The sequence below is a fragment of the Sminthopsis crassicaudata genome, chromosome 2, assembly GCF_048593235.1.
Source record: "Sminthopsis crassicaudata isolate SCR6 chromosome 2, ASM4859323v1, whole genome shotgun sequence".
In the NCBI taxonomy this organism is placed as follows: domain Eukaryota; kingdom Metazoa; phylum Chordata; class Mammalia; order Dasyuromorphia; family Dasyuridae; genus Sminthopsis; species Sminthopsis crassicaudata.
Window position 1 is genome coordinate 85,660,654 of NC_133618.1, and position 12,362 is coordinate 85,673,015.

General features: G+C 39.0%; 2 protein-coding genes across 2 annotated transcripts in view; one reads left to right on the forward strand and one right to left on the reverse strand.

Annotated features, from left to right (window-relative positions):
• Nucleotides 1-11,043, reverse strand: part of THADA (THADA armadillo repeat containing) — a 418,709-nt gene extending 407,666 nt beyond the window's left edge. Inside the window, exons 1-7 of the mRNA XM_074286698.1 lie at nt 10,893-11,043; nt 4,993-5,093; nt 4,337-4,431; nt 2,996-3,126; nt 555-703; nt 395-427; nt 19-67 (exon numbers count right to left, since the gene is read on the reverse strand). Of these exons, the coding sequence (XP_074142799.1) occupies nt 19-67; nt 395-427; nt 555-703; nt 2,996-3,126; nt 4,337-4,431; nt 4,993-5,068 (533 nt within the window). The 5' untranslated portion in view covers nt 5,069-5,093; nt 10,893-11,043. The remainder of the gene's footprint in view (nt 1-18; nt 68-394; nt 428-554; nt 704-2,995; nt 3,127-4,336; nt 4,432-4,992; nt 5,094-10,892) is intronic.
• The window catches only part of PLEKHH2 (pleckstrin homology, MyTH4 and FERM domain containing H2), a 141,726-nt gene continuing 140,174 nt past the window's right edge, over nt 10,811-12,362 (forward strand). The window contains exon 1 of the mRNA XM_074286700.1: nt 10,811-10,864. The gene's annotated coding sequence lies outside the window, so the exon portion shown is untranslated. The remainder of the gene's footprint in view (nt 10,865-12,362) is intronic.

Sequence of the window (12,362 nt, forward strand, 5' to 3'; positions counted from 1 at the left end):
AGAGAGAATGTATTTTACCTATTTTCTTCTGGCATTTCAACTAGAACCTTCTGTAGAAAGTGAAGAACTAAAACAAAAAAACATATAATTAAAGAACAGCATTTCTTCCCCATGATAAGATTAAAAACAGAAAAAGAAACCACAAACTAAAAACTACTAACTACAGTATCTATTTTAGTATATGAAAAATGTTATATTACACATTACCTACTTTTGCACACCTTGGTTTTTATCTCAAAGTGCAATTTTTTAGGAAGGAGCAACAAGGGGGACCGTCAGGGTACTATTCCCCATCTTCTTCTTCACCAGCAATGATCAATTTATTTTCATATTTTTTATATTTTATTTATTTGCTTAATTTTTTAAACACACAAATTCAGTAACTGGTTCTTACCATCTTTAAACAGGTTCATAACACTTGTCCTACCTGTAGGAAAAATAAGCCCCAACAACCAATATTAGCATATTTTAAATTTCCACTGAGTTTTAAGATACAAATTGAGAATTATAGCAAAAACAGCAACAGAATATGAAAATAATGAATGTCCTCTTACCCAAGTTAAAGTTCTCCATACAGGAGGCAAGATTGTCAACTACTTTCCTATAAGAATACAGGTTAGTAGTTTTCAGCTCTTCTTGAAGACAAGAAGTGAAGCTACATACAGCAGCAGCAAAAAATGGTTCAGGGAGGCCATTTAGTGAACTAAGGAAAAAAGAAGAAGAGGAAAATCTCAGAACCAAAGATTAGATGAGTCCATTTAACTGGATTCTACATAACTGGGTTGATCACATTACCCTTCTACTCAATGAACTCCACTGGATTTCTCATTTCTTTAAAGATGAAAGATAAACTTTTGGATTTGGTATTTAAAGCTCTTCAAAACCTGGCCCTTTCCTATTTTCCCAGCTTTGTCACTTATTATGTCAATCTCTTTCAGAAGCTCTATAGGCCAATCATATTAGTCTACGTGTTCTTCATATATAAAACACACTATTGCCATCTCCATGCCTTCTTTCTCCTTATTTATACTTCTAGAATCCCTGGCTTACTTCAAGACTCAACTCAAGCACAAATGTCTGCACAAGGTCTTGCTAATCTGACCCAACTTACTAATGCTATCATTCTCCTCAGGTTCATTTTACATATATTTTAAATGTAGCATCTATTTGTATATGTGTTTGTCTGTAGAAAAACCCTCCAGGCAAAAATTGTTTCTCTTTTGCCTTTGTGTTGTCTAGCATAGTAATTTTTACACACTAGTAAATTAGTAATATAATAATATATTACTATTCTATGTATTTACTATATAAGTAAATTAGTAATATAGCAATATATTACTATTACATGCTAGTAATATAGTAATACACTAGTATATTACACATTAGGTGCCTAATAAATGCTTATAGATTGGAGGGAAGTTATACAGAAATGGAAAATTCTATAGAGATAATCTAAATGGATTTATCCATATAGTAAAACCCTAGGTTATGATTTGAGAATCAGAGTAAAGGGTACTTCTCACCTCCAAAACATTGTCCCTATCCAAGTATTTTTGATATCTAAAATTATACTTTTAAAGTGCCTGCCATTTTTTCGATTTACTTTTCCTTGTATATAAGTAATAAATAAGATATAAATAATAATAAAAATATACAAAACAAATAGTTTCTAGGAAGTACAAAAATGTTCTGTTGATAGGGAACCATGTAGCATTGAGCCCCAAAAGGAGACACTGAAGGAAGAAGGGAAAGGACTCAGAAGCTAACAGGAAGCTACAATAGAAACTTCACTCACTTCATCATTTTCCCCAAGGACCAGTCTTCATAGAATCATTTAATTGAGACTCATATCGCGACCGTGTCCATTTTGAGTCCCAGTCCAATAGCCTAAGTATGCTTTAGTCCAGACAACTAAAATCAAGTCACACTTGGGGGGATATAAGAAACAGGGAGCTTTGCTAATTGTTCTTTCTTGATCAGAAAATGCACTCCAATAGAGATATATGCCAAGGTCCAGAGACTCCCACCATTCCTTGGTCATGACAATTGAGGGCAGCTAAGACACAGGTGCCATAATCAAAAAGAGACCTCAGACCTCTCGCTGATTTGGGAACGTGCCTTATTCCAAGAGAGTTCCCATGGGGTCAAAATGTGCTCAGATGCCGAGACGTCACTTGGCAGAGAATCACCGTTGCCATGGGCATTTCTACTGCCCACGGGAGGCTTCCGGCCAGGACCCCACAGAGATCAGAGCAAGAAGCGCTCACCACTCAGGGCAACGGCCTTACAAACGCTGGCTGAGGGTTTGAAAAGTCCCCAAAGCAAACAGTGTGAAAGTCAAAAGTGGGAACTTTTCTCCTCCTCCTCTGGAAGGGGAAACTACAACTACCCAGATACCAATCAGTTACAATAATAGGAGAGAAAAGTTGGGAACACGCAGCCCCTACAGTTAGAATAGAGCTCAAAAGACAAAAACGGCCTAAGTCCAGCCCTCGAAATGTACAGAGATTAGTCATCTGGTTCCATTTTGCCAAGATATTAGGAGACTTTTTTCTGAGCTAAAGCCCAGCTAAGAAGCTGTTTCCTGGGCTTGGAATAATAACATCCCTTTGCACTCATCCTCTGGATGATCTCAGCCTCAGCAAAATCCCCCAATTATTTCTGGTCACAAAGCCTTGATGTGGATCAAACTTTGTCCCAAGGCTTCTGTTACCCTCCCTGCAGGGCTGCAGCCAGAATTCAGCCACTGGTACTGCGATGCCCCCCCCAATGCCAATGGGGGCTGGCTCCGACACATGGGTTCCTCACTCTGAAACTAAACTCCTATTGGATTGCCCACTCTCCTGTCTCTAGCCCACTCTATTTGGCTCTGGCCATCCAGAGGTGAGAGGGTAGTTCCATCTGGCTGGCAATTTTTTAGAGCCAATAAATTATCTTTAAATCTCAGAATACTGTTCATACTGTAGGTCATCACTATTAGTTTCTTTTTTCCTACCTTGCCAATACTTTTTTCAGAGGGTTCTTTGGGCCCACAGAAAAATAAATACGTCCTAAAACATCCAAACAACTCCGAAACATGGGGTCACATGCCTGAAGTCCATCAATCTTCTGGAGCAAAGGCACAATCTGAGAGAGAGAAAAAGCATCAAGACCAGGGGGAAAATCTGAAAATATTACCTGGGTAGGAAATTATCTACTTTATCATTATGAGAACCTCCAACCATTCCAAAATCATGGAAATTATAGTTTAAATAGTTTCCCTTTCATTTAGAGTGCTGAATGAAATATCTGTATAGTGCTAAATTATAGGATCTAGGATCATAGGATTTAGAGCTGGAAAGATAGGACCTAAGAAAACATTAAATTTTTCCCTTAAAAAAATAAGGTTTAGCTACACCAATGAGATACCAACATTTCGCTCAAAAGAGAAATCTCAAAATATATTATTGTAACAATTTTAAAAATCCAAGAGACAACATTTCTGGATAATTTTATTAATAAGGCCAACACATAAAAAGTTAAGTCATTTGGCCATCAGACTAAAAGGCATTCAACAAATCATGTTGGTGGGCTCACAGTTTACATCCTCTATAAAGAGTAGGCAGGTATTCTATGAAAGACTAAGAGTGATCTCATGTCCAAAAATATCTCTTTATTCAGACCAGCTGCAACTTTGGACTATCTAGAAAAAGGATCTATCTCTATCCAAGCTTGGATAGAACACAATGGGCTTTCTACCTTAGATTAAATTCCTGGTAAGGCTAAGTGGGATGTGACCAAGATCAAAGAGAGTTAATTCAATCTCATTATCAGTAATCCTTCAAGAAACTGAACTTTTTAAAATTAGGAATTTGGAAGAAGAGAGCCTGAATCTCTCTAAGATATTGGTTATTAATAATTTCTCATCATTTAAGTTTAAATGGTAAAAGCTTGTTTCAGGCATAATCTTATGACACTAATCTTAGTATTTTAGATAACATAAAATGTAACTTTTAAAAAACAAGATGGAATGTTAATACAAACTGGTTTTTCCTCCATTTAAAAAAAATCATATTTCATATTCTCCAAAGGCCTGAGAATTGGTCTAGCCATCTTCTCTCATTTATAGGTCCATCTTCAGGTGAATCCTAAATATGGTATCCATCATTCATCATTTAGGAAATTAATGAACCAGAAAAGTTTCATAGTGACTACAGTATGGATGGGCTTAAGGAGCTTTGGTTCCTTACATAATGGCATTAGGAGATTCTGAACAAAAATGCTAATTCCCTTTTTTAAAAACTCATAGGATAGTTATAACTAAAAGATGCAATCCTGGATACCAATTAAGCCTTACCTGTTTGATACATTGGATTTGGACTAGTCCATCAGTCAGCTGTACACAATGTAACAACAAGGAAGCAAGATTCTCCCCTTCAGCATCTGCAAATGCTAAATAATACACACACAAAAACTCATCCTATGACTTCAACAATAGGTAAATTATGTTTCAAATCTACTTTTCAAATTGCTAAATATTTATGAATTAAACATAGGCCTTATTAATCTGTATACAATACTTTAGGGCAACAATTTGACCTGCATATTAAAAAAAAAAAAAAAAAAGACATGACATATAGAGGGAAAAGACAGGAATAAAATTCAACAGAACAACAATTCATATTTATGTAGCACTTAAGAGATTAGTAAACACTTTTCTTTCAACTACTCTATAAAGTCAGTGGCACAATTATCATTATCCACATTTTATACATAAAGTATTTACTCAGAGTAAATGGACTCAGACCCAGATCCTCTTTTTGCAAATCCAATGGTCTTTCCATTATACCATGTGTCATCTTTTTTCCTTTTGTGAACTCCTAACACCCAAGTTTGAAAAAACTCCTATAGACTCCCTAGGCATATTTTAAAAAATGCTTCCAAACTAGAACAGAAGTACATTAAACAAGCATTAAACACAATTAAAAAAAAAAAAAGAAAGAAAACTCTCACATTTCAACGTTTCAAGTTCCTGGTGACCAACAATCAATGCAGCAACCTGAATATCTTTTTTCTTCTTTAAAACCATTTTGGACAAATTAAAATAATATATACTGTAAGAAAGAAGAGAAACAGTTTATTGATGACTGTTAAATGTTGGCTTAATCCAATTTAGCATTTCCACCAAAGCCATTTCTGTCTGTTTCAACATATGGCAACATATGGCATGATTTCACTTAATTTTAAATTATACAATTTAATACCTTGTTAAATTTAGAATCAAGTTCTCCTCTAGTTCAAATTACATAGTTTATTGGCTTTATAGGAATCATCTTATTGATGACTTAATAAAGGGTTTTTAAGAGCTTTGCAAAGTATTAAACATATGTTATCTCATTTGACTACCCCCATGAAAGAGATGGAATTTTGAATATATCTCTGAAGCTGAAGAAGTGATCATCCAAAAGTAAAATCGGGAGTTGGTCTGGAGAAGATTGGCCAAATGAGAGGAATCAGAGCTGAACAGGACCTTCACTCCTTTCATTTGTTAACTGAAGAAGGAACCACAGGAGAAATAAATGTCTAAGGTCACACAAATGGGAATAGAATTGGCATTCAAACTCCAGAGTCGGTTTGGTATTCCAAAATTAGTCCTCAGTGTGGTATCTGGATTGTTGATGGTTCTGACAGAAAAAAAAAAAAAAAATTCCGAGGGCCAAGGGACACTTTCTTGGAGGCTCTGAGAGGGTCTGCCCTCTTTGGGGTCTTCCCTGACCAGGAGATACCACTGGCACAAATGGCATCAAACACAGGTTCCTGAGGAATGGAAATTCTGTAGCTGAGAATCTGAAAACCCCCTGTGAGCATGTCTGCAGATGCAATGGGACCCAACAAGGATAGTGAGATTCTGGAGGCCAATTAGAAATCATGCTCAGCTGCAGTTAGATACTCAGAGAACCCCAGAATGGAAAGCGACCATCTTGCCTAATCTCTGTCTTATAAAAGAGCCTCCATTAGAAGACCAGCAAGTAGTCATCCAGCACCTACCTATGTGAAGGCCCTTAAGGATAGGAACCCACCATGACTTAAGGAAGTTTATTCTACTTTCCGTTAACTCTTTCTGTTAGGAAGTTTTTCTAACAAGCCAAAATTTACCTCTGAAACTTCTATCCACTGATCCTAGAGTAGAACTGAAAAAAAGCATGATTCCTCCTCCATGGGAGAACCTTTCAAATAATACTCCAACACAATTATTATATCCTATCTGAACTTTCTCTTGTTCAGGCTCCACATCCCCCGTTCCTTCAACCAGACCTGAGATGAAGAGGACCGCTGGATACTCTCTCCAATGTCCTTCCTCATCTACAGTACCCCAATCTGTACACGTGAGGTTTGGGGTGATCAGAATACAGCAGGACGACTGCTTCCCTATTCGTGGAAGCCATACCTCTCAATGCAACTCAACATTACAGTCACCTTTTCAGCTATCCAGAATAATGGTGGGTCATTCCAAACTTGCAAACCACTAAAAGCCCCAGATCTTTGTTATCTAGCATATTGCCTTTCATATTTCATTTGTAACTGTGATTTTTTTTAGCTCAAGTATAAGACCCTACATGTACTTCTATTGAATTCCATATGATTCGTTGCATCCCCACTCTGTAACCTATCAAAATCCTTTTGGATCCAAATAGCTACTCGGGATGGAAGCTATCCCCCCCAGTATTGAATCATCCACAATTAGATGAGTATTCCTTCCGCATCTTTATTCAAAGGGAAGATAAAAGTGTTACACAGTATAAAACCAAGCCCTGGAGATCCCTCCACTGAAGGCCTCCTGACACATCATCATCCAGCTGTTAATAACCACATTTTGAATTCAGCCATTCAATAATCCACCATCCATTAATAACTTTATCAAAAGCTTTTCTAAAATCTAAATAAACTATATTCACAACATTCCCCTCCCTATTAATGTATTAACCCTGATAAAAAGGGAAAAGAGTTTGGTCTAAGATGACCCATATGATGAAACCATCACTAGTTCTTTTTAATCATCATTCCCCTTTCTAGATATTCACCAGCTTTCTCTTTAATGATCACAATTTTTCTCCCATTCAATGGCCTATAGTTTGCAGACTTTTCTGTCGTTCCCTTTTTAGGAAACGAGGACCAACATTTGCTCTTCTCCAGTACCATGAGTCCTATCTCCTTTTTCTAAGATCTTTCAATATCCCTGAAAGTCACTAGGCAATCACGTGGGCCAGTTCTTTCAGTACCCAAGGGTATGGTGCTTCAGAACCAAGTGATTCAAAGTCATAAGGGGCAATTAGGTGCCTTCTATCTCCTTAGTTATGTTTGTTATGTGGACTATCAGCTGCTTGTTAGTCACTTTTTCAACCTCTAGTGTGAAGGTCATTCCCCTTTGCAGAGAAAACTTAAGGAATTGAGCAACCTAGCTCTCTCTCTCTCTGTTGTCATATGACAGTTAATTGAGCCTGGAAGTGAATGAACAGTCAGTAAACTTTGCCCATTCTAGTCTACAGCCTAAAAAAAGCAGAAAGTCTCCCGTCAAGACCTACCTTCTTTTGTATTCAATCCCCTTGGCAGAGAGCTCTGAATCTCTTGACCCAATTAAGTCTTAAGAACTGTTTCAATATCTTTTAAGGCAAAACTAAGCCAGCACACTCTTGAGTAGAACACTTGTGTGCTTTTTTTTTTTTTTTTTTTTAATCTAAGTTGTATGTTATTGTAAACCCATTTGGGGTATTCTTGGCAAAGACACTGGAGTGATTTGCCATTTCCTTTTTCAGCTCATTTTACAGAGGAGAAAACTGAGGCAAACAGGATTAAGTGACTTGCCCAGTGTCACACAGCTAGGAAGTGTCTAAAAAGAGATATGAACATTTTACATGGCAACTGCAAGATTATACGATGATCAATTCTGATGGATGTGGCTCTTTTCAACAATGAGATGATTCAGGACAGTTCCAATGGTTTTGTTGATGAGGTTTAGAATTGGGGCACCTAAATGAAATTAGGGTTTAATTGAGGTCTAGTGACAGGTTCGGGGTACAGGGAGTCAAACAGAGCTCCCCTGCAACTCCTTTGGATTCGGTGCAAGGATATAAAGTTAAATAAGTAAATAAGTAAAGGAACTTACAGACCCGAAAACCTAGATTGATAAAAGAGGTTTGTTTTGGGGTTTGGAAGTTAAGGTTAAAGTCTAGTTAGTAAAAGGTGTTAAGTAAAGAAAAGAGGGCACCGGAAACAGGATTGCAGTGGGCAGAGACCCTTGGCATGCCCAGGCGTAAGGCTGCCATGTTAGGAACCTCTGCAAAGAGAGAGCTCCAGCTTGGCTCTTTTATAATGAGAGATTTAGCTGAAGGGGACTGTGGGTGGTGTCCCAAGTTAGCTCAGATCAGGGTGGGAGTAGTGAGAGCCTGGATCTCCTCCTGGAATTCAAAAGGGTGCTTTTGATCAGGATTTGTGAATCAAAGGTCCTAGTTTCTTGAATTGATAATGCATCAGCTAAGAGGACCGGGACTCTCTATCTGAAAGGATTAGTTTTCTTAAAGGGACCACAACCCACATCATTGTGATGAAGAAAGCCATTTGCACCCAGAGAGAGGATTATGGGAAATGAATGTAGATCACCACATAGTATTTTCACTTTTTGTTTTTTGCTTGCACTTTATTTTCATTTTTGATCTGATTTTTCTTGTGCAGCATGATAATTGTGGAAATATGTATAGAAGAGTTGCATGTTTTATAATGGATCACTTCCTTTCTAGGGGAGGTGGTGGGGAGAAAAGAGGGAGAAAATTAAAACATAAAATTTTGAAAGGTGAATGTTGAAAATTATCCAAGTATATATTTTGAAAATAAAAAGCTTTTATTTAAAAAAAAAAAAAAAACAGATTTGAACTCAGGAAAAGGAGTCTCTGATTCTGAGTCTATTCAATGCATCACCTAGCTGCCCTCTAAGTTGCATATATGGCCTAACTATTAAAGATCATATTAAAAAAAAATTAGAAGAGAACCAGATCATGTATTTTTCACATCTATGGTTTGGAGTGATTTTTGCAACCAAATGATATGGACAATTATAAAAGATAAAAATGATAACTTCAAACAATTGAAATACAAAAGCTTTTAGCACAAACAAAATGAACAAAACTGGGATAAGAAAGGACACTAATAACTATATATCAAATATCTCTGATAAAATCCTAAAACCCAAGATTAAAACTAACATAACCATATAAGATCATATGTCACTCCCCAACAGATGATTGGTCAAACAATATGAACAAACAATTCTCAAAATAATTGCAAACTACTAAGAATCAATCCTATGAAAGAATGCCCCCAAATTCTAAGGTCATATATAATACCCAACAAATTGGCAAAGTGAAAATCAAAGTTGGAGAGACTATGAAAAGATGTGTATACTAATGCTAGTCAAACTGAGAATTGGTCAAACATTCTAGAAAGCAATTGGAATTTGCAAAGAAAATGAATAAAATGTTTGACCCAGAGATTTCACTGCTGAATATATTCTCTAGGAGGCAGGAAAAAAAGGAGAGAAAGAGAAAAAAGGAAGGGAGGGATGAAGGGAGGGAGGGATGAAGGAAGGGAGGAAGGGAGGGAGGGAGAGAGAGAGAGAAAGGAAGGAAAGAAAGAAAGAAAGAAAGAAAGAAAGAAAGAAAGAAAGAAAGAAAGAAAGAAAGAAAGAAAGAAAGAAAGAAAGAAAGAAAGAAAGAAAGAAAGAAAGAAAGAAAGAAAGAAAGAAAGAAAGAAAGAAAGAGAAGGAAAGAAGGGAGGGAGGGAAGAAGGAAAGGAGGGAGGGAGGGAAGAAAGAAGGAAAGAGAAGGAAAAAAGAAAGCGAAAAAAGAAAGAAAGAAAGAGAAGGAAGGAAAGAAGGGAGGGAAGGAAGAAAGAAGGAAAGGAGGGAGGGGGAGGGAGGAAGAAAGGAAGGAAGGAAGAGAAAGAAAGAAAGAAAGAAAGAAAGAAAGAAAGAAAGAAAGAAAGAAAGAAAGAGAGAGAGAGAGAGAGAGAGAGAGAGAGAGAGAGAGAGAGAGAGAGAGAGAGAGAGAGAGAGAGAGAGAGAGAGGGAGGGAGGGAGGGAGGGAGGGAGGAAGGAAGGAAGGAAGGAAGGAAGAGAAAGAGAGAGAGGGAGGGAGGGAGGGAGGAAGGAAGGAAGGAAGGAAGGAAGGAAGGAAGGAAGGAAGGAAGGAAGGAAGGAAGAAGGAAGGAAGGAAGGAAGGAAGGAAGGAAGGAAGGAAGGAAGGAAGGAAGGAAGGAAGGAAGGAAGGAAGGAAGGAAGGAAGAGAAAGGAGGGAGGAAGGAAGAAGGGAGGAAGGGAGGGGGAGGGAGGGAGAGAGGGAGGACCAATCTATCAAAATATTAATGGAAACCCTTTTTATCATGGCAAAGAACTAGGTAATATGCCCATCAACAGGAAATGGAAAACTACTCAAATATCTTTGCCAAGAAAACCACAAATTGGGTGACTGAGGAGAGGGCTAAACAACAGCACAATTTTTTCAAAAGAAGGCTCCTATGTCTATTCAAGTTTTCCTGGATCTCTAACATGAATGTGTACTGAGGACCTCCCAAGGGGGTTAAAGTAAATGAGAACCGCGCCGTTCCCACCCCAGGAGTCCCACAAGCGTCCTCAGCATCCTTCCTCCAGGAAAAGTTCGAAAACACGTGGCTGGGGAGGTAATAAACAAGGAAGAGTCTCCTAGGAGATAGCCCGGAAGTCACGTGCCCGCCCCGTTCTCGCGATGCTAAGATGCAGCATTTGGCAAGCACGCTCCACGCTGCAATCCCTAGTTAATCGGCGGAGGAGCTCCTCGGTGGGACAGGACGGCGCCAGGTGAAGATAGCGTCCAATGCCTGCGTACCTCGTAGTGCTGGGGATCCGTCTGAAGAGGCGCGGCTGCCTCAAAGGGGGCCCACGCGCTTGCCGCCTACTGTGGAGGGGTCTCAAGCAGATCCTTTGCTCGCGTGGACGCGTCAGGCCGACCGAGTCCGGGAGGAGGGAGGCGGATTCGCCGTCAGTCAAGACTGACGGCGAGAATAGCCAATCAGGAGTTTGGAACGATCTCCAAACGTCACTAGGAGGCGGGTCCTTTTGCGTAGTTTATTTGAGGCACCGAATTTAAAGGGGGTAGGGATGTGATTAGCATCTGGGCTGCCCTGGTCTTCTGAATTTGGGAGAATTCCCCTTATCCCCTTCTTCGTGGGCCTTCAACTGACCCGCATTACCCAGTTAAGGGACTTTTGGAATAATTTATTTTTTTTTGCCTAATCGGCAAGCCCAATCGTGCCAGACCCGAGACTCCAAAACAAAAATGAACATATTAACGCGCGCTTGCGTGCGTGCGTGCGTGTGCGTGTGTGTGTGTGGTGTGTGTGTGTGTGGACAGATTTGGTAAGGAAAATTGGTTCTGCGTAGCCAGAAAGCGCTGTGGTATTTTTTCTTTATAGATAGAATGACACAAGTTATTTTTGTTTGGTCTCTAGCTGAGCGCTGGCGTTAGATTTTGGAGTTCATCTTGTTTCGAAGGCCAGTACTCTTCTGTCCAGACTGATGGCTTTTTGGTCGTCTGCTCTCAGCTAAAAGTCATGAAAGCACAATCTCTGATCTTCACAATCTCACTGAGTAAAGTCTAAACACCTACACTACAGGCCTCACTCTCCAGGATCGGAGCCTTACCTACCTCTTTTATTCCATTGCATAAACCAATCCGCCTGTAGGTTCTGAGAGAACCGAGAGAAATAAAGTCCTTTCCTCAAGGAATTGATGTTCTGTTAGGGGAAACAAGATGCGCCCAGATATATAGATCTAAAATATATACAAAGCAAATATGAGGTAATAGGCCAAGAGGGATTTGGGGTTCACAGGTGGGGGAGGGGGAAGGCCTCAAGTAGGATGTGGCACTTGACCTGGATTTTGAAAAAAGAGATTCGAAGAGTAAGAGTTTTCGAGAGAACGCGCTCTAGATCCGAGAACAGCAATCCTTACAATGTCCTGTGTGCGTGTGTGAGGGAGCACTTTCCAGTTTCTTCCTGTGTGCTTCCCTAATTCAACCCACAGGTGTGCCAGGCATGTGATCCAGCCCTATCTTCTCTTCAGTTCTAGAGCTATATGCATCACGTGTCCAAGATTTACACACTAGTTTTATAATAGTTTGATCTTTTGGCTGCTCCTATATTAGATATTCCATCTACCTTTTCCATGCCTTTGTACTGGCAGGAATGCTCCTCCTCACCTCTGCCTCATAAAATACTTTGTTTCCTTCAAAATTCAGCTAGAACAATTTTCTATTGATCCCTACAGCAGCAGTAACTCCTTGTATTTATCTTTTATA